Genomic DNA, 24,904 nt, shown 5'->3' with positions numbered 1-24,904 from the left:
ATGGATATTGTAGAGCTCGGTCATATAGGTCCCACGATCGCCGTGCGATCTCAAACAGAAAGCATCCTTGGGACAATCGTGCATATATCATACAGAATTAATTGTTCTTATATACACAAAAGGGTGTCTTAGATCCCTGTCGGCAGTTGTTTCTGTCAACAGCCTGCCTGCTTGAAAATTTCTGACACATTTTAAAATCGTACGACTGCATACGACGAATGCGACTGCGGTGCGACAGAAACCAGCACATGTCGAAAGTCTAGTCTTGGAAAACGATCGTTAGCTCATACTGCACGTCGATGTTAATGACATGGCTTGGGAAACGGTATTTTTGCATTGCAATTGGTGAGACTACTAAGCTGCGAAAAAGCTCAACAAGACAGTAGCTAGCTATAGAAGTGAAGGTTGTCGTGATATGCTAAAAGTCTCAGAGACTCGTAAAATGAACGTGACTGGGAGAAAGGCACGACTTTCTATAGGCGTATGGAAAACCTCAAGTAATAACGTTTTTCAGCTTCACCAACGACTTGCACGAAGCTTGCCTTAAGTCGAATGAAAAACATAAGTGATATTGTGCATGGCAAAAGTTTCATTCATTAAATCTAAGATAAAAAGTCCAAAAGCTTTCCTTCATTGATGCACGGAGTGCTTGCCTTTGCGGTTGAAGAATCCTTTCAAATTTAGAATAAAGAAAGAAAAGAACAATTTTATTTAACAGTCCGTTCATGTTCACAATCAGGTATTAACGGGGGGTCCTTAAATGCTGTTTTAGCAATGACAGTAAAATTTCTTAGTCTTTTTATAACGTTTGAATCTTTTACAAAGTTTCCGTGTATCTTGAGCAAATAAGGACATCTCTTTCTCCAGTTTCTTTTCCCGAGAAAGTTTGGTCAGTTTTTCATGACGTTATTAACGCTTGACCTTTCAGCAATCCCCGTGCTAAAAAATAAAGCTGCTTCGTGCCCGTTGCAGCGTTCCTGCTTTGACTGTCCGGCCGTCTGTACTCTCACCGAGGAGAGCGCGGCGGACCGAGAGGAAAGGGGGCAGGCCCACCGCCATTTTGCCGCCCTTCTGCCAACGCGTTTGAGGGTAAGAACAATCCTGCAGCGGCGAGAAGTCCATTGACTTGTCAGAGGCATTCACACAAGAAAGCTCACCGCTCGGTTTTGTTTGCTGTGGTGGGATTACCAGAAGAAAAGTCAAAGTTTACTATTGCGGTGCCATTGCTTATGTTCACAGAGTGTTTTTAAGTTGATTTTGTATAGTTGAAGCACTTTCTTTGTGGACAAGAAGTCGAAAGTATTCTATAGATGTACAATGGAGGGAAAAAGGACCGTTTTTTACCGGAAAGGTTTTCAGATAAGAATGCAGACTTCTATAAAGAGCCTATAGAAAACGCAACACAAATGTTGGTACAAGATGCGAAGTTTAGCGCTCCGGATAGCAGTTGCCACGAGTTGCCACGGATGTGGTGAACTTCTCGCGTGACATTACGAGATTTGAACAAGTAAAATGACGGTTATTTCTCAAAGATTCAAATCATCAGACATGCTTGAAAAAGTACCCAACCTGGTCTTTTCGTATGGTATTGAACACACGCAATGCGGCAGGTAGAAAATGTTATCAATAAACCGAAGGACAACAAAAGAAAAGAACGCGATCTTGACAACTAATTTCCTACTTGACCGCAAAATTGTAACATTTCTGTTTGATCGCAACTCTAATCATTTTCGTGCATCTATCTGCAAACAATCCCCAACTAATGAAAAAGATCATCTACCCAGTATAGCGATTGAGTGGTACATGAGTTTCTGTCCTGTTGAAGCGTTTTATTCATTTGTTTACATGTATATTTTAAGCTGACGAATATGTGGGGAAAAAGCTATAGAAGTTCTATATTTCTTGGTAGGATAAATGACATTATGTAATTGTCCTTGGTAGGAATGGAGCGTCTTTGTCAACAAAGCGACCATGTGCCATGCAACCAAAGAAGAAAAATGGCGGGAAAACGACCACCTGTCGTCTGACAATGGTGTCTGTCCAAGGTGAGTTTCCTGTGCCGTGAGACGTGCTGAAATCGTCCTTGCTTCCGGGGCTGGGGTCCTATCTGGTGTCGGTATCTCTGACGTCACGGCCCGACTCATCATCAGTCATGTAAAACACGTCTGTGCCCCGACCGACGCCCCCCTCCCCTCAGCCTGTCCCCCAGAATGCCAGCAGAAAACTCCAGGAGCGCGGGAAAACTCTCACGGGGCGGGCTGGCCGAGAACTTCCGGGGACCGCGGCGTCTGTAATTATAATCCCGGGAGGCAGTTTTGACCATGTCGTGTGCGCGGCAGCAGTTGGAGACCCCGCGATCTGGCAGGCAGGACGACGTGTTCGACACTTTTCCTCAGAGCGCCGCCGGAAAACTGCACGCGTGAAGAGTTTAGCCATGGACATCGTTCTGGCCGTCATTCTGCTGTAAGTTTAACTCCTTTCTACTGCTACCTTCTTGTTTCTCAGTGTCATGTTCGACGCATACCAATTACTAAGTATGTTCATAGGGTATGTGGCTGAGAGCCAGACGGCTTGTTTACAACAAGGCTACTTTATGACAAATTAAATATTAAGGTGGATCGTATTTTACGACTAGGTGTTATGTTCTTGAAAGTTTAACTGCGATTATGAAGAAGTTAGTCCATTTCCTTTGTTGGTCCAAACCGTAAGGGTGCCAGTAGAGTGTACGTAATATTGTGATCATAACCGAAAGACATATCAAGGATAAAGATCAAGCCCTTTCGGGGTGTTGATCGTAAACTCACTGCACTAGTTGTGGCAAGAATGCCGGAGAAGCGTCCCTCCCGGGTGTTTTGGGGTCATGGGTTCGGCTCCCAAATTATGCCGAAACACGTGGCAAGGTCCCAGGTATGGTTATCATGGAACAGAAAACAAAATTCTTCCCGCGACGACTTAACAAAATTGGAAAAACGGAGATATCGTAGTTTAAAAAAAAAGTTGAGTTGTTCAACCTCTTGCCCAGAGGGTATGTCCTAGCGTTGTGGCTACATGTGAACCAAACACACACAAAATACGACCAGACAATACTAGGAATTCGGTGAGAATGCCTGTGGGGTGTTTAGGGGACCTGTATTCTAAAACTGTCGCCCCGACCCGACCCGTGGATACCCCACCTCGCGCCAGTGACCATCCAATAACACAAACAACAACACCACAACAAACTATTCTTAGACCTTACTGATTGCCATCAGAGTTTTCCGACATCTAAACAACATACATAGCAAACCTGTTGCGACTATCCCACTGGGGTACGGAAGTTCATGTAATATATACATATATTATTAAGACTCTAGAAACAAAGAAAGCAGGGATTTCTCACAAGAATTATGTTAATATCATTACCAATTCCTGGATGTCCAACCTCAGACTTGAAGAACTGTATTTTGATTTTGTGAATAATGGCGAATAGCGGCATCTTGTCCAAGTGACTGAAATGAATGTTTCTCATTCTTTGTTATATACAGGGTTTAGTTCCTACATAGATTTGTTAGTACACTTGATCCGCTAGTTCTTGATAATGTATATCATTTGTATCAACTATGTATCAATGGCATAATTGTTAGCAGCTGTGACACGAAGAGGAAAATAACACTGAGGTAGTTGCAGACATGGTGGTTGTACCTGTAACTACAGCCCGCTATGTTATCAATAGATCTACTCCTTGGGGGCTCACTCTGTGATCATGCCAAAAATATGAACCACCAAAAAATCCCCCGCAATCATCGCCATCATCTCACGACTTAACGACTTACGGCAGGTATTTTGCGACAGGTGTGCGTGTGAAGTCATCCACTTTTCGGCATTGTGTCCCAGCATTTGGGGACAACAAGTCTACACAATGGAGGCCGTTTAGCTTGTTATCTCACTCACCATCATAAGTGGATAATTTCTATAAAAGCGGATGAACCATGTATAAATGAGACTTGTTTAAGCGCTCTTTTCAAAAGGCCTGGGAACTGATCGCAGAGATAGAACCTTGGGTAGCGTTTATTCCAGAGGTGTGTAGGGGACACCGTTCAACAATATGTCGGGGATATGTACCCTTGTATTAGTGTCGCCGGGTAGGGTTAAAGTCTATCATTACAACCTCGCGCTTTCTACACGTAATGGTGAAAATATGGAAACAGTGCAGTCTTTTCAAAGCCCTCCTGTTGGGAAAAGGGACGTGACTGTTTCAGGACAATACTAGTAATCACAGAACAGACATGTGAAGAACTGCTCTTTTGGCGGTTGTTGACGACTGGAAAGGGTGAATGACCTGAAATTCCTTGACTGCAAACTTTTTTTACCCACTTCCAGACGCAATTGGATATGGTACAGTAGCTTCTAGCAAGGAGGTTATATGACCTCCTTGCTTCTAGTAATTTCACGTACTGAACAGGCTGAAGAAATAGTTTTCGCTTACAACTGAAAACTAGGATGTTCCATGCTTCGTGTGAAGCTCCTTTAGGCTTGGGTCACATTTCCAAACCGGGGCCCGGCCGGGCAGCTTTCGGGAACAAAAAGTATGATATTAAAGTCACTAAACTATACATCATATACATTTCTATTTTTGACGTTAGCCTTAGAAGTAGCCCTGTTCTACTATGATGATTTATATCTATACAGGGGAAGGACGGTTCTTAGATCTCCAGTAGCTTTGTTTTCTGATCCAACCATCAATCGTAGAAACGGGTTTGAGATCTTTAAAATGGGCTAAACGTTGTAAAATTGAAAAAGACAACTTGCAAGACGCTGTGAACTAAATGGCTCCTCTCTAAATCTGCATAGTGACGGGTAGGAAACGATCCATTAAAATTCTCCTGTAGTTGGTAACGCTACCACTATCACCAGGCGTTCTCCTTTCACATAACACAGCATAACACGACTCGAAGACAAGACAACAGATGGATTGATAGAAGAAGCACCTTAAAACAGTATTGCGTCTTGGATGCGTCTTAAAGGGTTAAGAATGTGCTACCAAAGTTCTTTTTGCCAAGCTTTAAAAAAATAGATAAAAACACCTCCATTCACTATGAGTCATTCAGCAGTTCCACTTCGATAACATATCAGACAGATTGTTTACCGTTTCCTCACCATTCCTTTCATCGTCCAGCGTTTGAAGTGAAAGAAATAGGTCTTAAAGTATCAACCGCACAAAGAGGTGTAGCCGCAGAAGTCAAATCCGGTTAATCATGACGTCATCTAATGTAGCTTTTCCTGTCCAGTTCTAACGCTCGACCAATTATCTAATGCGCATGCGTATACTCATGATGTCATCATGAGCTGGTTTTCACAAATTTGATTGGACAATATTCATCACACATGTATCGGATACAGCAGAGCTTTAACCCCAAAAAATGAAGTTCGAAAGTCAGTCGAATTGTTACAATATTTCACCCTAAAATCTGTATAGATATCAGTTGGGCACCTTTCAAAATTGCTATGTATGTATGGGTATAAAACATCAGTGATCACGAGTTAAATAATGGCGACGTAGGAACAACAGTGTTCGGTATTCGTTTCCCATCTTCAACTCTACGCTAAGAACTACGTACATCATCTTTCGGTAATACCTCTCATAGCTTGCAAGAAGAACGCATCCCTCCCTTAGGCGTTGCCAAAAATGCTCTATACGTCAAACAAATCTACGTCATCGACTAGATGTATTTTTTCTAGATCCAATTGAAAGGAGATTCTAAAGAAAGACCGTATTGCGTCAGGCGGACCCTTTCCGTTCTCTGGGTCACATATTGTCCACAGGCTCTCACGCCCACACGCTGCTAAAATTAAGAAAAAATAATCTTCAAAACAGCGTCTTGAATGCATTGGTCAGCTGTCTGAAACATCTTGCAGTCACCGAAGGCGAAGGGTTGCCATGGCAACGTAGATGCTCAATGCGCTGAAGAACAAATACTAGTACCCTACAAAAACGTCAACCTGATGAATTTCTCCAAAAGCATGTGCCTTGTTTGATGGCCTAACAGACAAATATATGAATAGCTTTCGGGGCGAAACGTCCTTGTCGTGTGTCATAGAAGTGAAAGTGCTAACTTTCTCTTGTCAGAATGTGGAAAAATTTGAGCCTCGTTTCCATTAGACAGTGATCGCCAAACGACCATACGACAAGAACATTTATATAGTGACCAAAGTTGGGTTTGTATGGCCCTTGATTTTGTAATAGGAATATAGTGCACGATGTAAAAGTATGATTTTAAAGACAAAAAGACAACAACATGCAAAGCGTAAAAAGATTATTGCCTTTTGTTTGAGATTCGTTGAGCAATTCGCCAAATCTTTGATCGGCACAGACGTAGCCTCCAGTGGAAACGTAGTGTAAATGGTAATACACAAAGATTGCCGTACGTGCCTGGTCTATAGAAGCCGTACATTGCTAGACTTCCTTCCCTGACAACCATGGAAAGACCAGGACGTTGTGTACCCAGTTTGCCTATTGTTACGGAAAAGGGCGGACAGCACATGGTCGAGGGTTTCCGCCGTGTTTGATTTGAAGGGTTCTAAGAGCTTGGGAAAATAAACGCACGCGACTAGGGCAAACATGGCTTATCCAAACTCTGAGCCATGGTCTTTGCAAAGCGGGTACAGCACGTTATTCTTCAGCGAGAGAAATGAGAAATGGTTTATTAGATTAAAAACTGTTGCACCCTAATTACAATTTTTGTACATTGTTCTCTTTACATTAACGGTATACGTACATACAACATATTGAATTCGTTAAAACCAAGGAGGTTAAAAATCACCTCCTTGTTAAAACTAACGTGTCCGATTCTATTCAAAACACTACAAGTTTTCATTGAGGACGCTGAGGCAATAGGGGAGAGTGCTGTTACTAAACCGGGACGTCCTACATTTGAAACTGGTGAAGCTGACATTATTTCTTAAAGTTCTGTGGTAGACATCCCCCCTCCGTATTGGGAGCCATGAACTGTATCTAAAAGAGTTTGCAAGAGATTGCGACTTGCGATTAATAGCTCTACAATGGACGATTAGAACTGGTTTGCTTTATGGTTGTCTTTGTCGCACATCTCTGGTGATATTTTGAAAATAAAGAGCGAACAATGCATCTTGTCGTTGTCATGGTAACTTATCCTATTTGTTTTTCCGATAGTTTCCCTATAGAAACTGTGAATAGATTAGTTTTGCAGTCGGCTTATCACCGAATACTTTTACTTGTGATATTTTTACACAAAAGAGATCATCAAACTCTTTCTTTGAAGTGTTAACGATGTTTAAATTGAATGATCTTATTTCATCTCCGAGTCAAGTTATGTAACATCAGATATATTTTACTGGGTAGTTAGACGGTTAGACGCCTGTTATTGAAGATCCATAAAATAGGTAATAGAAAAGGTTCAGCTAATATATGTCTTGTCAAATTAGGGAATGACTCTTCAGCTATTTAGAGCCATTCTTTTGTGATGTCAAGTCGTCAGTATTCGTTAGATCTCGGTCTGTTTGGCACTTTGAGTCGGTGGTCTGACGTCACGGTCGCCATGTTTGTTCTTCAATATGGAAGGTCGTCAAGGGCAAAGGTCAAGTTTGCCCCCTGCTTATCACCATAATGTCCGACACACTGTAGTGGACAGCGGGTACAACACTGCAACAGCATATGGCGTTCTTTCAGAAGGACAAAGCTGATGGGACCGTGGAAGAACAAGTAGCAAAAGCTGAAAAAGAGCTGTGTCCCTTCAGTCCGTTGTGTTACCCCCGTATGTCAAACCTTGTCAACGGCTCAATGGCTACTAACATGCCGTACGGGCTGCCCTTTCCTGCGGCATTGTCCGCGCAACATGCTCCGCCTTAAATCGTGCCTCCTGCCGACGGTTCCACCGAAAAACTCCGCCTAACTGTCTCGACCGATTGTCATTCCGGCTTTGAGCACCAGTTTAATAGAATGATCTCTGCAGACTCGAAGTCCATTGGGAATGCTGATACTTTCCGATGAATCGGTGACAGGAAATGTATTAGGAGCTAAACCGTTACCGCTGTAAAACTGAGAAGATGCCATTAAAGTTCAATTTTGTCGGCCAAGTGGTCCGCCTCGATGACGTAGATACCCACAAAGTGATTGACACGTCGTTGCCCATTCAGACCCACTGGACCAATCACGTCGCCTTAATTTGATCATATTGATTATACTCCAAACAAACTTCAAGTGGCCATGTAAATACATGAGATACACGGGACCTGCCGATCCTGGTCTGAAATTGCGAGTGTTTCGTGAGGGAAAGGCATAGCGAGAACCGTCGGTGGGACGCGCCCGGGCGACCGCTCAGACCTGTCGAGGGAGCCCCGGTGCAGCCATGGCCTCTGCCCACCTCGTCTTCACCGTGTTCTTCTTCTATCTGCTTTGTCCTACCAGCATTATAGGACTGTGGTGGTGAGTAGACCCCTGCGTAATCGGCCCGTACAAACTTAATTGTTGCACGAGGATCCTTTTAGCCGCCCCAGGAGGTAGTACGTAGCGACGCCCGTCCCTGGTGTATGTGTTTGTCAGATCGGAGGGAGGGGGGCAGAGGCGTGTGTTCACCTTGCAAAGTTCTACACACAGTTTTTCTAGACACAGCTACATATTGGTGTCCTGCTTTTCAGCCCGTGGCCATATTCAGATAATAACTTTTGTCTGACGTTACTTCGCTCGGAGCGATATGTGCGCAGTGAGTAAAGTACAATAGACGCGTTTATTCGCCAGGACACCGGCTCGCCTAACAAGAACCCACGGCCTTGTCTACCGAGAAGCTGCAAGCACAGCTCCCCGAGACTTATACATATTCTCATAACTACATGTAAAGAACACTCGGCATATGTGACAGCTCCACGCAATGACAGCCTTGTGAAGAGTAACAAAAAAATCACGCTAAGTCCCAAAAATACTTATCCCTTGTAAAACAACATAGGGATAGTCACTGACAACAAGGTCTTGTCTTGTCGACATATCTTGTTAGATCATAACAGAGATAGCGAGAGAACCGAGTCGTGTTTGCGGAAAATTTTTCCCTCCACTTTTGTGACTTGAGGATCGCATTGCTGTCCCCTCTCTTTACCATTGTCCTGTCGCTAGAATATTCATGTTGGAAACCCATGGGGAAACGATTGGTTAATGCCTCGTAAAGACCAAAAAAGATAGCAGCCCTTATCAAACCGAGCCCTCGGGGTCGTTCCGATATCTTTGAATGCTTAAAACACGGCCCAGAAAGGGGGTCTCCTTTTTACCGTAGGCCCTGGATTGTTCGCTCGGCATTTTGAACCTCTCCCCCGTCTTTGTTTGGCCACGAAACGCGTTAACGAGAAAATTGGTGTTGAGACAACAATCCTGCTAATGTGAAATTCAGTAACTTAATGATGGGGATTAGGAAAGGATATGTTGTTCTACTTGTTTACGGGTGGAGACAACAGGCGTGTTTACCTGGGTACGAGGTCGGTCCGTTCCGGGTGGATTTGGAGGAGGATTGCCGGGTGGGGGGTCCATTTAGCCGCGAGAACACACTCTCCTATCCGCGTACGTCAGTCAGAAGCGCGCTGCGACCGGGCAGCTCCCAGGGCCAGCATGCGCCTATGTGAAGGCTTGTACTTTCTCATCCTGTGGGTTCAACTCTCGCAGTAAGTGTGTCCGCAAAGTTCTGTACAGCGTAGCCACGCGTGTGGACAATGTCGCTGGGAATTTCGTTCTGTTTTAGTCACGACGGTCGACCAAATGTCTGTGACCTGGCCATATGTCGAGGCCATGTGCTAATGTACCAACGATTCACTCGCATTGGGCGCTTCTCCGAACATTCTTGATCAATCTTAAGATTCCTATGTTTGTGGTGAGGCAAAAGGTGTAATATTGGTTGTTCTAGTTGTAGCTTTACAGATTTGGTAGGTGTAGTCATGAGTTAAGTGCGTCGATATTGAGATGTAGTGTACTATCGATTCCACCGTATATATATAAAGAGAATCCCTTTGTGATTTTTTGCATGTTCTCCATGGAAGCCCCTTGCACTTAGTGAGTGCTTCCCGTCTCCCCTTCTCGCCACCCACTGACTGTAGGGCCGAAACCTTGAACCAAATTTCCCACAGGGCGGTGGGCAGCCCGCTCGTTATGGACCACCGGTCGATCTGCAGAAAGACCCGCCGACTCATCGGCAAGCAGGCCGAGATCTGCCGCAAGGAGCCCGAGATCGTGCATGAAGTCATCAAGGGCGCCAAGCTCGGCACGGGGGAGTGCCAGTTCCAGTTTAAGGAGAGGAGATGGAACTGTTCCACCGCGGATAAATTCTTCGGGAGGATTCTCAACCAAGGTGAGATTGATGGATTGTGTGAGGATACATGTACATCTCCCTAATAATGAGTGAATTTATTAATCTCCAAGCAGACCCTACGGTAGCATAAGAATACCAGAGGAGTGAAGCCGGCCTAGGAGTGTGTTTGGCTACCGGAGGGACCAGTGGCTGATGACTCCCTTTGGCCAGCTGTACTCCTTCGCCATCTTTGATACTTTCTTATGTCACTGGTAAATCTGCCTGGAGATTATGAATTTCTTCATTCTTGCCTTACCAGGTAGCTATTAGGCTGTGCTTATTTTCACATAGATGCTGTGTAGGCTGTGTTTTGAGAAGCCTTTACTCCCCAAAGTTTTGGACCCACTTGTGATGCTAGTTAGGAATGCTATCCCAGACCAGGGCCGGTGGAGTTATGGATATATTCTGTTTTTTCCTAATCTTTTTCAGACCGCGGAAGAGGGAACGATTGGTGGCGAAATTTGCAAGGTTTCTAAACTTCCTTTTTATATCTAATCCTTGTTCCCCTTGGTTTTGTCAGACGACGACCAAAAATATTTAAAATGTTGCTACCAATCTTCCAACAATAGTCTACATATAACTAGCAGATTAGAACCTTCTTAACATAGAACTTTGTGTTGTTTCGTTCAGTACAAATGTAATTTCTTATCGATAGATGGGAGGAAGGAAGGACCAAATTTCCTGACTTTCTTAGTGTTTATAGTCTACTGCCAAAAAAATCTTAAGGTCGTGCCCTTTTAGTCTTGTAACCAAATTCTTGATGATGACAACACATTAGAGTTGCGTGTATCCATAACTCTACTGGCGACTTCTTCAAATTCCTGCCCCACACGCACGAATGTATTGCCATTAGCACGGTGTTGTTGATATGTTTTCGGCGACTTCTCAAAACACGCATGCATCACCTTTTGGCACATTAACACATTGTGTATAATTGCGTTTAGCCACATTAGCTGCTGTCCGCAATTAGTCACATAAGCCTTTTAAACCGCTTTGTCACTTAACTATTAATTACATACGTGTGTGTTGGTAGTATGCAGTAGTTAGATGGATGTCCTAACTGTGTAAAATGCGAAGTAGCTTCTTAGCGTAGTTTATAGCACGAAGAATTGGGTAGTACCGTGCAAATGAAGTACCTTATTTTGGTATTTAAGTGAGGAATTATCTTGTAACATCTCTAAATTGGACGATATTACAACACATTATCAGCTACTGGTACTTGGGATAATGAACCAGATGCCCCATGGGAATTCAAAATGGCGGCTCCTTTCTGGACGACATGACATCTGTCACCTGCGTCCCTCCTTTTTTTCTGTAAAATATGTCTGGAAAGACAAGTGGGAAAGTAAAGTAAACTTGTGTGTAGGAACCCGTGGGTGGGCAGGGACAACACGGCGTGTTTGTGTGTTTGGTGCCGGCGTGAGAAGCCAAGCATGGCCAGGTTAGCAGAGGGAAGAAAAAGGGCCCGGAGCGAATTCCATGTCGGATGCCTGGTTGTGTGCACCCTGCCCCGGTGCCGGGGCCTGTTGTGACAGCCTCGGCAAGCCCCACGGAACCACTCATGTGTTACCAAAGGTCAATCCAGACCGACATCAATCTGGTAACTTTGTAGCAAACTCTGACGTCTTCATTTCACCTGGTCCACAACCTCGGGAAATACGGCAACTGCGCAAGCAATTAGATCAGTTCTCAACGAACAATATTCCTTGTAAAACTTCTAACAAACGCTGGGTAGACTGATATTCAGCTAAACGCACAACCTCGGGAAATACGGCAACCTTACATGCTATTATATTACTTTTCAACGAACAATATCCCTTGTAAAACTTGTAACAAACACTGGATAGACTGATATTCAGCTAAACGCACAACCTCGGGAAATACGGCAACCTTACATGCAATTATATCAGTTCTCAATGAACGATATCCCAAACAAAAACCAACATAAACTTCTAACAAACGCTGGATAGACTGGTATTCAGCTAAACGTGCAACCTCGGGAAATACGGCAACCTTACATGCAATTGTATCAGTTCTCAACGAACGATATCGCGCAAAAGAAAAGCTTGCAAAACTTCTAACAAACACTGGCTATACTGGTATTCAGATAAACGCACAGCATCGGGAAATACGGCAACCTTACATGCATTTATATCAGGTCTCAACGAACAATATCCCTCGCAAAATTTGTAACAAACACTGGCTATACTAGTATTCTATACTGGTATACAGCTAAAAAAAAACATAGTTGCAATTATATCACTTTTCAACGAACAATATCTCTTGCAAAACTTATAACAAACGCTGGATATACTGGTATTAAGCTAAACGCACAACGTCGGGAAATATGACAATCTTACATGCAATTAGATCATTTCTCAACCAACAAACAATATCCCTTGTAAAACTTCTAACAAAAGTTGTGAAGACTGATATTCAGCTAAACGTACAACCTTGGTAAATACGGCAACCGCGCATGCAACTACATCACCTTTCAACGAACAATATCCTTTGTAAAAAAATCCAAACATGGCTGTACTGGCACAAATGTATTCAGCTTAGAATACAAACATAGTTGCAATTACATCACTTTTTTTTTCAACGAACAATGTCTCTTGCAAAACTCATAACAAACGCTGGCTATACTGGTACATGGTATTCAGCTAAACGCACGGTCTCACTGATACTAATGATGAGAGGAAAATTGACCGTGTGAAACGTTTGAGGCAAAAGAAGTTCATTTGAAAAATGGCACGGCTGAATACCTGCTCTGATTGTCGCATTATACCCGTTATTGTTGCAGCTAGGCTGGGAGGGATAGCCACTGGTTCACTTGTGATACTGTTAGTAACACAACAAAGAACCACAAATCCGTCTGTCGTAACCGCCGCGTTTTTCTAAGATTGCCCCGCCTTAAGAGTCTTTTCGGGTGTAAAATCTCCAAATCACGTTCTCATAATTTGTGGTGTCATTGTGTGTGCGGCAAAACATACCATCACGGTGTCACAAAACGTAGCCGTCGACGGACTGTTTCTCTAACAATTTTTATCAAATATGGTTATAAGGACACTGCGAACAATATGCTTAGATACCATAATGTAAGATAACATGTACTTTGTACTTTGTAAGTGCACTGAAAACAATGCAAACTCTACCAGTGACTCTGTATATTGGTTAGAAATTGTGTTTGACTTGGGAGTATTTTCAGCATGTTTCTATACAATTTTTAATGAAATATCAAATATTAAGAAACTGCGAACATTACTTTGTAACACAACATATTGCACTAAAAACGATATAAACTCTATCAGAGACTCTAAATATATTGTTTAAGTTAAGAGCTGCGTTAGTGTTGGGAGTATTTTCTGCATGTTTATCACAGATCCCTAAATCAGTAGTGACATAACTAACAAAATATTGTACTTCTTTATTGCACTGAAAACGATAAAAACTCTACCAGCGACTCCGCATATTGGCTAAGAGGAGTTTAAGAGCTATGTTAGAGTTGGGAGTACTTTCTGCATGTTTATCACAGATCCCTAAATCAGTAGTGACATAACTAACAAAATATTGTACTTCTTTATTGCACTGAAAACGATAAAAACTCTACCAGCGACTCTGCATATTGGCTAAGAGGAGTTTAAGAGCCGTGTTTGAGTTGGGAGTATTTTCTGCATGTTTATCACAGATCTCTAAATCAGTAGTGTCATAACTAACAAAATATTGTACTTCTTTATTGCACTGGAAACGATATGCACTCTACCAGCGACTCTCCATATTGGCTAAGAGGGGTTTGAGAGCTGTGTTTGAGTTGGGAGTATTTTCAGCATGTTTATCTACCATTTTAATGAAATATCGAATATAAAGAAGCTGCGAACATCAGTTTGTATCGCAACATATTGTACTTCTTAAGTGCATTGAAAACGATATAAACACTACCAGCGACTGTACATATACATTGGTTCAGAGCTGCTTTAGAGTTGGGAGTACTTTCTGCATGTTTATCACAGCTCCCTAAATCAGTAGTGACATAAAGGTCAGCTGTGATTAAAACAGCTATGTCTCTCCCACCGGGTGGTACAGTTCTACTGCCCCAGGCACACACTATTGTTCAGACAAATCTGGAATGCTATCATGTAAGCCTGCCTTGCTTTTCTTATGAGATTATTTCAGGGTCTGGATTCTACATGGTGAGATGTGTTAAAGAGAAGGTGGATCTGTAAGATTAACGTGTCTAAAGGATTAACATGAGAGTTAATCCTGGGTCTTTGTTTCCTTTGTTATCCACAATGACGTACCCAGTGGAAATAGGAACGTATGACCTCTTTTTTGTAGGGGAGTATTTAGGGCAAAGTTGCTAGTTTCTACCATACTCTGGGCTGCTGGAAAAATAGTAGAAATTGGCCAAATAGATATAGCTATGTACCAGAGGAGTTTGTCGACAATAGGAGTACAGTTTGCAACTTAACTCGTCTAGGATATCATTCATTTAATTTCAGTGACAGTCTGTTTAGCCAATTTCTACTAGTCCAGCCACCTATGACTACAGAATCTGGTAGATACCACCAAAATAAGTACCCTAACAGGAACAATTTCTTCTCAACGTAAAACCTTTGTTTGGCAACGGAGCTATACGTAGATATTGGAATGCCGAAACAACACGAGTACTAACATGTTTTATGTCATTGAAGGCGAAGACTGGCTCTATATCATTACACTGGTGGGAGGGAGGGAAGCTGAGCTGTCAGCTGTTTTGTTCTCGTGTCTGTTTGCACCTAACAAGAAGCGTTTTGTTCTGGTGTTGATGTTTTTCGATCTAGTGTGTTCCCTTTGTCACACTCCTACTTAGTGACTCACCCCTTGTTTCTGGTAAAGTGTAATACTTTGGTGAGTCCAAAACAACAGGGTTCAGGGTAAAGCGACCTAACATCGCTGGCCATTGAGATCATTGGAGATCTTTGACAGATAATTGAGGCCATGGAAAGATCACTGAGAGATACCAATTAGACATTGAGATCGCTGAAAGATCTTTGAGAGCATTGAAAGATGATTGAGACCATTGGGAGGTCATTGAAACCATTGGGATATTTTTGGACCATTGAAAAGGCCATGGAAAGATCATTGAAATACACCGGCAATCATTGAATCACGGAGAGATTATTGGAAGAAATTGGATATCATTAAAAAGATCATTGAGATCATGGAAGGACTATTGATATCATTGAAACATCATCAATTGGATAATCAACGAGATCAATAAAAGATCATTGAAAGATCATTGGAAGACACTGACAATAATTGAAAGATCATTAATACCATGAAAACATTATTGCAAGACATTGAAGTTCATCGAAAGACCATTGAGATTTTCGAAAGATACTTGAGATGATTGCAAGATCATTGAGATCATCGAAAAACCATTGATGGCATTGGATTATCACCGAGATCATATAAAAGATAATTGAAAGATAATAGATAGACATTGGAAATCAATGATAGATTATTGAGACCATTGAAAAACATTGCGGTCATTGTACTATCATTGCGATCATTAAACGATCATTAAAAGACTTCGAAGATCATTGAAAGATCACAAAAATCATTGAAAGATCACCCAGAGCTCATTAAAAGACATTCGCGATCGTTGAGTGCTGAATAAAAGACCTTAGCTTAGAGAGAGAGATATGACCACTTTTGTGACGCTCTAATGTCTCTTAAAGACATTATCTCTTTCAGTGAAAAAAAGATGACCAAACATGAGTTTCTCCTTTCTGATGTTCTACAGATATACGTGAGACGGCGTTCGTGTACGCCGTGACGTCAGCGGGCGTGACGTTCGCGGTGACGCAGTCCTGCAGCATGGGCGAGCTGCTGCAGTGCGGCTGCGACTACCAGATGAAGGGAGAGAGCCCGGATGGAAGCTGGGAGTGGGGGGGATGCGGAGACGACATCGACTTCGGCTACACAAAGTCCCGAGAGTTCATGGACGCCCAGACCAGACACAGATCCGATATCAGAACACTCCTGACGCTACATAACAACGAGGCGGGAAGACTGGTGAGTGATAACTCTTTCAATTTTTACAAACAGAAAAAAATACTTAATAGTTTAAGTTTGGGATCGCATCTGTAAGCAACGACACCTAGTTGCATTGTAAGATAGAACTCCGTATTGCGATGAGGGGGGTGACAGAAGGTCACGGAAACGTCGACGGCTTCAATAAAACACTTGCGAAAAGCATTTAAAAACTTTTGTGTGAGCAGATAACTTGCTATTCAGAGATGGAAGCAATAAACAAGCAAAACAACTGTAGAAAAATGTAAGAGGAACTTGCTGAATAATTTCTGGAAAAGGTGGATGATCATGATAAGCTTGGGAGAAGTTGACATGGAATATTCAATTGTAGACAACGACTTTCCCACTTAAGAAACTTCAATACTTTTCAGTGAAAATTATAAATGTTTCACTGAAAATGTTTGAAACAATCTTGGTCATACTTGAAACTTCTGATGATACTGCATACGTTGTAAATTCAAACATTGGCGCCCAAAATTCCCGTTGCTAAAAGATGCATGTTAAGCACTACTAGTGTTAGAGCCTTATCTTTCGAGAGAACATGCCTATTTGCCCGGAAGAACAAAAGGGCCGCAGCGTTCAGATATGCTTTCAAACCCAGAGAGATAACATCAGAGGCAGCCGCTAGGTAGGAGCGGCGATGTTTGAAGCGAAGTGACCTGACAACGTCCCCACTTACACATAGATAAGGCAGTCCTAAACACTACAGGCAACACATTCTTCATAGTGAATTGGACGGAAGAACGGACAGTGGAAGCATCTTTTGATATGATCAACTTGTCAAATCTCCTGGATAATCGTAGCCAATGATCAGCGGCATTAGATAAACCTACGGAAGTCATAGATCTCCTTAAAACCTTAAAAGAACTTAATTGTGATAAGATAGCATCTGGCTAGAAGCTAACAAAACAGCTAGTTGCCAGTATAGTGAACTAGATGAACAGCAAGTTGATGAAGAACCAAACAGAATAAGTATACTAAGTATTAGACAATATAAAATACATGACGAGTTAATTGTTTAGGAAGTATCTTCGATTTGGTAGTCGTTGGCAAGTTTCCCCAACATGTGTTTACAAAGCAGAGCAAAACTGTTCTACTGAGGTAATCTCCAAGCAGATCCTACGGTGGCATGAGATAGTATCAAAAGCTGACAGAGGCAGCCTAGGCGTGTATAGCTACCGAAGGCCAATGCACACCCCTAGGCCGGCTACTCTCCTTTGCCAGCTTTTGATACTATCGTATACCACCCTAGGATCTGCTTTGAGATTACTACCGAGGAACTTTCTTAACGGATGCCGATAGTGACCTACTTTTTCTGTGATGCAAATGTAGCTTTTTTTCCAACCAAGCAAAGTTTGGGCGGTTTTCAAAAGTGAAATACTTCTTCTAAAACACTGCACGAGACCCCGAACTTCGGTGCTCTTATTGTATCGTGCCCCATTGTATCGTGCGTATTGTCCTTATAGTTCTTGTATTTACACATTTACGTCAATGCAAACACTGACGCCACGCCAGACGCACTTTTCCTTTACAACTTCCATCCCCAGTTAGTGGTTTCTCATATAAATTCCACCCAGGAAATAAAAGCCTCCTTCCTGCCCTTTATCGAGAAAGGCGCTCCCCGTGACATTTCGCTAAATTTAGTGCAGCGACTAAAAATAGACCATTTGAATGAAGAAAGGGCTATGATTATAGTGACGTGTATGACGTAGCGACGCCGTACTACTACAGTAGTTTGGATAGTTGCTATGGGAACGAGAACGGTGTGCCAAACCGCGTGGCCTGATGGGACAATAGGAAAGACGCCAACGGACGATTCTGGCTCCGCCGTTACCTAGGAAACCGCCTGGCGGCCGCGCACAATGTCAGACGTAGGAATTGAGCGAGAGAAAAGAATACAGGAGCTACAAAGTACCGCAAAAGGTCGAGGTTTTTGTACCACAAGAAAGAGCCGCAACTTGACGTGTTTGCCGTTACTTATGGCACATTCAATATCAGTTTACCCAGAGCTAACATTACAGAAAAGACAAAGTCTTTAAGAGAAGAAGCAGAAGAAAGATTCCACAATTCAAATTCATGACAAGTCAACATTTGTCCATGGCTGAAATAACAGTAGTTACTTAAAAACACATTGGGAGTGACTTAAGTACTCATTTGGGAATAAACCTTGTTTTAGAACCGACTTGATAAACTACAGTTAAAGATAAACTACTGCAATGAGAATACGTTTAGGGGCACATTTAAGATAAAGGGTGCTAGGAATCTGGATTCCATTTGGGTATGGACATTTGTGTTAACAGTTGAAACCAGACAGCAATTTTATGTTTAGATCCTAAAAGTTGATTTCCAATTAGGAAGAGCTTAGTGGAGCAGAGATCAGTTTAGTACAGTAGGGAGATGAATCAGTCTTTAACACAATATCCGTCGGTATGAGTGAACGAATTTCTGCAGAATCTATGTATTAAAAAGATAAGTTATTCATGGAAGACTAACTGGTAGAAATGCCGCATTTATTAGCTAGAGCAAAATCTCTCCTGACAAGTTGCATCAGCATAGAAATGTCCATCTTTTATTTTGCAACACACACACATTACCAAACCAATGCCCGGTCGGGCAGTTTGCGGGGACGAAATTCTGATGTTTAAAACAACACAAAACACGCGTGTAAAAATGACAAGTCATGAGCAAACTTTTTTTGTATATTTCTTGATAAACACTTTCATTTGTCGTCCTCCCAAACAGCCCCAGTTTAGAAATATGACCTTGTCATAAGCCATGTTTTGGGGCGACGTGTCCCTCCTCTTCAGTTGGAACAGTTACTAGCCACTCTGTGTGTCGTTCACACTGCGTTGGTGGCATCTAGACAACAAATGGCATCATTATCGTTTGATCCGGAGTTATCGAATCATAATACAAGGTTGACCCGCGCTAACTCTCCCTGTTTCTCGGTATTCGCACCGCCTAAGGCAACGACGCTATACACGTACATCGGTTAGAAAGGCATTCCTAGCATACACGGAGATTGTTCATAAATCCACGTTCAAAGGTAGCACGCAAAATGCGACCATTGTATAGCATAAGTAGGTATAAAATAGATAAGCCTGATTAGAAGCTCATCGCGCACAATAGATGGGGTATAGGGTCTTGGCTGACAGGAGATGTGGCTGTCCCTGTGGTCTTCCGTATTTGACATTTAGGAACTATCCGGGTGATTGTCTCGCCGTTTTGTGCAATTGTTTAATGGGGGTGCTTCTTTTTCAAAGGCAAAACCCAGATAATTTTGCGGCCTTTGTTTCCATGGTTGACTTGTCCACCTCGCCGGTTCACTGACCTTGTGTTCATCTGAGAGAAAAGGTAGCGAACAAGCGAAGGATCAAGTGGATTTTATAAATATGCGATGGAAAATGTCAAATCATTAGTTTAAGCTCACCACTGATACTAAATAAACCGACTCTAACAAATCAGACAGCTCACTATATGTATGTAATTATCAAGAAGCGAGAGAAGTTGACTGTAATACTAATAGAAAATATTAGACGTTTATCTCTACACAAATATGTGTATGATTGTTAACATATGACCTGTTCTTAGACTAGTTGGGCAGAAATGTGCAGTAAAGGTCTTCATTCATTCATTCATTTCATTAGCATAGCTCTGAAGCCTCGAAAGTCAGATTTACCCGCCAGAATGGACACGAATTAGCCTGGGTACCATCCGGAAAGTAGTTCGCTCCGGCGTTCATTACATACTATATACAGTCGCTTCTCTGTGCTGATAGCAGAAGCGAACGTAGGAGCGAACTACTATCCGGATGGTACCCAGGCTAGACACGAATATGATTGACAGGTGTTTCAGACGTGTAAATTCACCATTCGCTATGGGCGAAAATAGGTTAACCAAAAACCCAACCAGGGCGTTCAATTCAGCTGCAATGCGTTAGAAATTGCATTTTTTTCAATAGCTCATTGAAACAAAATTTGCAAAAACAGAAAGAAAAGGGCAATATTTTTCATTTGAAACTGTTGACTTGAAGCTTTGTTGGTAGGGGGACGCCGGGCAATCCCTAGAGACGTAGTCTCAGCCGTTCTGACGACAGGTGCAAGTGACTAATTATCAAAAGCCGTGACTAACCAACTTTCTCATGTCTGGCTGCTGTAATCTCCAGTCTTTTCTCATTGTTATGAGCCGTGTGCCCGCCTGTTCCCGTCACATCCACACAACGGCTCCATCCTCTGTCACTCACAGCTGGGATGGAACAACAGCTGCTGCGGTCCCAGTATGCTTTGCGCGTGGCAGAGCTTCGATCCATTGGGGGGAGGGGGCAAAGACATTTTCATCCTATTTGTACCTTACTTATAAATCATTTCTATTAAGCCACAGGCACGTGAGTGTCTTGTAAAACTGTTGTACCAAACGATAAAAAATATGCTAAAATATTCTTCTTCGATTCCCTGATTGAATGATAGTACATGTGTACCGCAAATCTCATCCAAAAAATTCGAAAATGCAATCTTGGAATCATTGGATCGTCGAAACTTGTGGGTAGGATCTCCAGACTATTGCAACTATGTGTCTATCTTTAATATGAAACCGTTGTACCAAACAGTCGCAATATACGACAATTCTTCTTCAATTCAATGAAAGTAGCGCAAGGCTCATTAAGAATTTTGAAAACGCAAATTGAGCATCGGAAACTTGTAATCAGAATCTTCTCGCCACTTTTCGCTTTGCCTACCAAAGCAATAATAGCAACAATGTCCTGTGAAAACGCGATGTAGAAGGTTATGTATAGGGTGACGCTGTGTCAACTTTTGTTGCTGAACTTTTCTTTCAGAAGGGCTAACATGAAAGTGATTTCCTTTATTCTCCATTCGCCTCAGCTGGTTAGCCCTTTAAACAGCTTCTGTCAGTCGCCAGTCCATTACGTGTAGCGTAGACACCCCCCGCGGAGAGCATGACCAATGTCCTAAAAGGAGGGACACTGAAATGTCAGTTCTCCGGAGGGGTTGGCGAGCGCGGAGAATGCGAGGAAATTTGGGGAAAAAAGAAGGTTTGATTTGGCAAGGCTGAAGGGGATGTTTGGTCTTGACTCCTGGGTGCCTAGGAGACCGGAGGAAGTTGAAACATGTATCAATGTATGCATCCGTCTAGATGTAAGATGACAGACAGAGAGCCAGAAAAAAATGTATAGCAGCAACGCGGCCAGCTTCACAAAGGCGAAGATCTATGAATGTGATCCATAATGAAGCATTGTAAGACCATGATGCATCATACAAAATGGCAGATCAACAAAGGTCGCCACTGATATTTGCACATCTCTCACTTTCTAAATGCTAGGTAGGTCAAAGTGTAAGATAACACCGGAGACATTTCCACTTCATTTTTAACAAATATTAACGAACCGGCAAGTCACTGGTCTGAAATACCGTAAAAGTTTTACAAGTCTGCGAAATTTGTTGCAATATAACCCTCTACGGTGTGCTTTATTGTATGTTGTACCACTTTATCAAAGCAGTAGAAATTCATTCAACGTTTCACCAACGGGGAAACTACTTCTAGTTTGTTCTTGGCTTAAGTACCATTTTCTATACTATAGTAACTACTGGCTCAATCTTTTCACTCGAATAGTACGGAAGATGGCACCTAGGCTAGTTTGTTAAGGTTGTCAACTTATTCTTTTTTTACTCTCGTCCCCAGGCTGTGAAGAACTTCATGCGGACGGAGTGCAAGTGCCACGGACTGTCTGGCTCATGCGCAGTAAAGACGTGTTGGAAAAAGATGCCGATATTCCGGGAGGTCGGGGTCCGGCTAAAGGAGAGGTTTAACGGCGCTTTCCAAGTCATGGGCTCCAACAACGGCAAATATCTCATACCCGTCGGGGACACTATCAAAGCCCCCACGGCAGAGGACCTCGTGTATACGAACGAGTCGCCGAATTTTTGCAAAAGGAACAGAAAAACAGGGTCGCAAGGGACCAAAGGTCGGGCTTGTAACGCCACGTCCATGGGGATCGGCGGCTGTGACTTGTTGTGTTGTGGGAGAGGGTACAAGGAGAGACAGGTGGTCGTGGAAGAAAACTGCAAGTGTCGCTTTCACTGGTGCTGCGTAGTCAAGTGCTCCAAATGCACGGCGGTCAAAACTGTGCACGAGTGTTTATGAGCGAGGCGTTCCCTCCCCGAGGATTATATATTGTGTATTCTCAAGCTTCTGTCCACTACTGACTACCGTAAGAGTGTAGCTGACAACGCTTGCCAAGACGGGAAGGAAGACTGGCTCCGGTTGCCGTCAGAGGAGAGAGGGATTCTGAGGCTCATCCCGACTTGGTTTTAAAGCGAAGTGAGAGCGATCTTAATGTTTGTCTGACCCTGATAAAAGCACCGTCGTTTTGCTCAGCGATTTCTTTTCAAAGAAACTTGTTAAAGAAGAACTTTTGCATCGATGTGTAAACTGTACCACTGGAAGCTGAACGCCCCAGCCTGGGTGCCATCATATTACTTGTAGCCAGGGTCCCTACACTCGCTGCCCTGAAAAATGACTTTTTTCAGGGCAGCGAGTTTAAGGAGCACTGGTAGCAATCAGATGGTACCCAGGCTAGAACGGCCCGACATAAGTAGGTTTGGGTTACTGACGATCCATAAAACTGGTCGTGAAAAAAGACAACCTTCTGCAACAAGCAGTTGGTTGTACTTAATGATAACAAAGCTATAAATCTATAGGGAACCATGCGTAGATCTAGACTAATTTCATTCGGAATGTTAACAAGTTGACAAGCCACCATCACAAAGAATTACGAAGTTTCCTGATTCACATCCAACAGATCAAAAAGATTATCTCATGAAAGGAAATCATTTGAGCTTAAGATGCGTTTTTCCCTAGCTGAACAAGACTTTATACAACATGCCAATCCGGTAGTTACTATAATGTCGATAAGCGCATTATGATAACACTCAACGAAACTACTTAAACGTGGTTTATCAGCTACCTATTCGCTACTAACGTCCACTTGAAGGCGATAGTCTTCTGGATATGCTGTTGTTAATGTCGTAAGCCAGTACAAAAATACCACCTAGGTAGGTTGGTGGTATTTCTAATGGAAATTGTAAATTTCCTTCACCTAAGTTCTTGACACTGGTGAAGCTCAGTTATCAAATGAGACAATAAGAACGTCTGATACAAACGTTTTAAACGCAGAATGTCAATGTCCCAAAGCTTTCCAAATGGTTTTATATGAACTGATGTCTTTCTTCGGCTAATTCTCTAGCATATTGAAGCCGTTCCAAAACACAGACTGCTGTAAAAAAACCTAAGTCGACCTAATCTCCATACAGATCTATTTGGGGCAAAGACAGTATCCAAGAGCTCGGGACAATGTTTAGCCCTTTTTGGATACTGTTCCCTATAGATCTACTTTGAGATTAAAGTTGGCCAAGATGAAATTAATTTTGAGAACATTAAAACGTGTTTACCAGAAAGCACTGCCCCTCCCCATAGAATTCCGGATGTCCATGACCATGTGATATTGACAAGGCTATTTTACCATGAATCGTACTGATGTAAAATGTTCTTGTAAGTTTTAATTCAGCCATTTCCGTCTCGTCCCGTTCCTTAATTTCCACCTTACTTTGCAACAATGTAGCTACTTCCGAAGTACCTAATTATCATAATTTATTCACGAGAACAGCTCCTGTCTCGCATGTATGATAAAGACAAGTAAGAGAAAAAAGGAGCAAGCTTCTGAGTTTTGTAAATTGATATTTATTTTTGTTAATGTGGCTGAGTGTTATTTCTCATCGTTGTAAATGCGCAGTATATTTTACTCGTTGCTTGAAATGCAATAAATACAGTTCAGGCCAACCGCCTAGAGAGAAATTTAAATTAGCTGTTGACAACGGAGGGTGGAGAAAAATGTTTGTAAACCTTCAGCATATATTAGCATAAATTAGGGCACGTCATGGCCGAAACGGTACCGTTTAAAAAGAGAAGATGTAAAAAAAAGTATCTAATCATTTCTCCATTGGTCGTTCCTGCTTTTCGTTTGTTTTTTAATCGAAAAGAGCTGTACATAATGTGTCCGTGTTGCAATGAATCACCAAAATGACTCGTTATGATCGTATATGTGAAAGAGATTATTTATCAACTTGCAAGGTAATAAAATCTTTTATACAACGAGTTGTTCTTCGCGTCATCTTATTTTGTTTGTTTGAACGCTTTTTATTAATGAGAAGCACAAATCAACATCCAGACCGCTTTTCATTGAGGGCATGAAGGAAGAGGTCAAGGTCAGATAAAGTATACAGTAACAAAGATACAGACTACACAATTTATAGTCCAAATGAATCCATACACATATCATTACACATACATGTTACAAAACACATATTAGAGTGAAGTTAGTGCGTGATTCATTCGTTATGGTCATTTACTTGAAGAGTCTCTTAGTAGCATCTTCTGTTATTTGTTACTTTCTTATCAATACAAATAGCAAAAGC

At 42.3% G+C, this 24,904-nt stretch overlaps 1 protein-coding gene across 11 annotated transcripts; it reads left to right on the top strand.

Moving 5' to 3' along the window:
- Positions 1 to 1,857: 1,857 nt before the first annotated feature.
- LOC118405738 (protein Wnt-6-like) lies at positions 1,858 to 22,801 on the top strand. Of its 11 annotated transcripts, none has more exons than XM_035805443.1 (5): positions 1,858 to 2,463; positions 10,033 to 10,340; positions 10,770 to 10,808; positions 16,126 to 16,397; positions 22,113 to 22,801. In XM_035805443.1, the coding sequence occupies exons 1-5, from the start codon at positions 2,435 to 2,437 to the stop codon at positions 22,572 to 22,574; spliced, it is 1,110 nt and encodes a 369-aa protein (XP_035661336.1). In that variant the 5' UTR covers positions 1,858 to 2,434; the 3' UTR covers positions 22,575 to 22,801. The 11 variants fall into 11 exon arrangements, with proteins under 11 accessions (XP_035661336.1, XP_035661339.1, XP_035661341.1 ...); XM_035805446.1 differs by having other exon boundaries at positions 1,863 to 2,463; positions 10,090 to 10,340; XM_035805448.1 differs by having other exon boundaries at positions 1,866 to 2,463; positions 10,120 to 10,340.
- Positions 22,802 to 24,904: the final 2,103 nt, after the last annotated feature.

This window comes from Branchiostoma floridae, chromosome 18, assembly GCF_000003815.2.
Source record: "Branchiostoma floridae strain S238N-H82 chromosome 18, Bfl_VNyyK, whole genome shotgun sequence".
Classification (NCBI taxonomy): domain Eukaryota; kingdom Metazoa; phylum Chordata; class Leptocardii; order Amphioxiformes; family Branchiostomatidae; genus Branchiostoma; species Branchiostoma floridae.
The sequence above is the reverse complement of the archived record's forward strand: the minus strand, read 5'-3'. Positions and strand labels throughout refer to the sequence as shown.

Bases quoted from the DNA above. Each gene is read 5' to 3' on its own strand.
- LOC118405738 (XM_035805438.1), top strand. From the start codon at position 9,422: ATGTTGTTCTACTTGTTTACGGGTGGAGACAACAGGCGTGTTTACCTG. The intron at 10,341-10,769 runs GTGAGATTGATG...AATCTTTTTCAG, and splicing joins CGGGAGGATTCTCAACCAAG to ACCGCGGAAGAGGGAACGAT. The intron at 16,398-22,112 runs GTGAGTGATAAC...TCTCGTCCCCAG, and splicing joins ACAACGAGGCGGGAAGACTG to GCTGTGAAGAACTTCATGCG.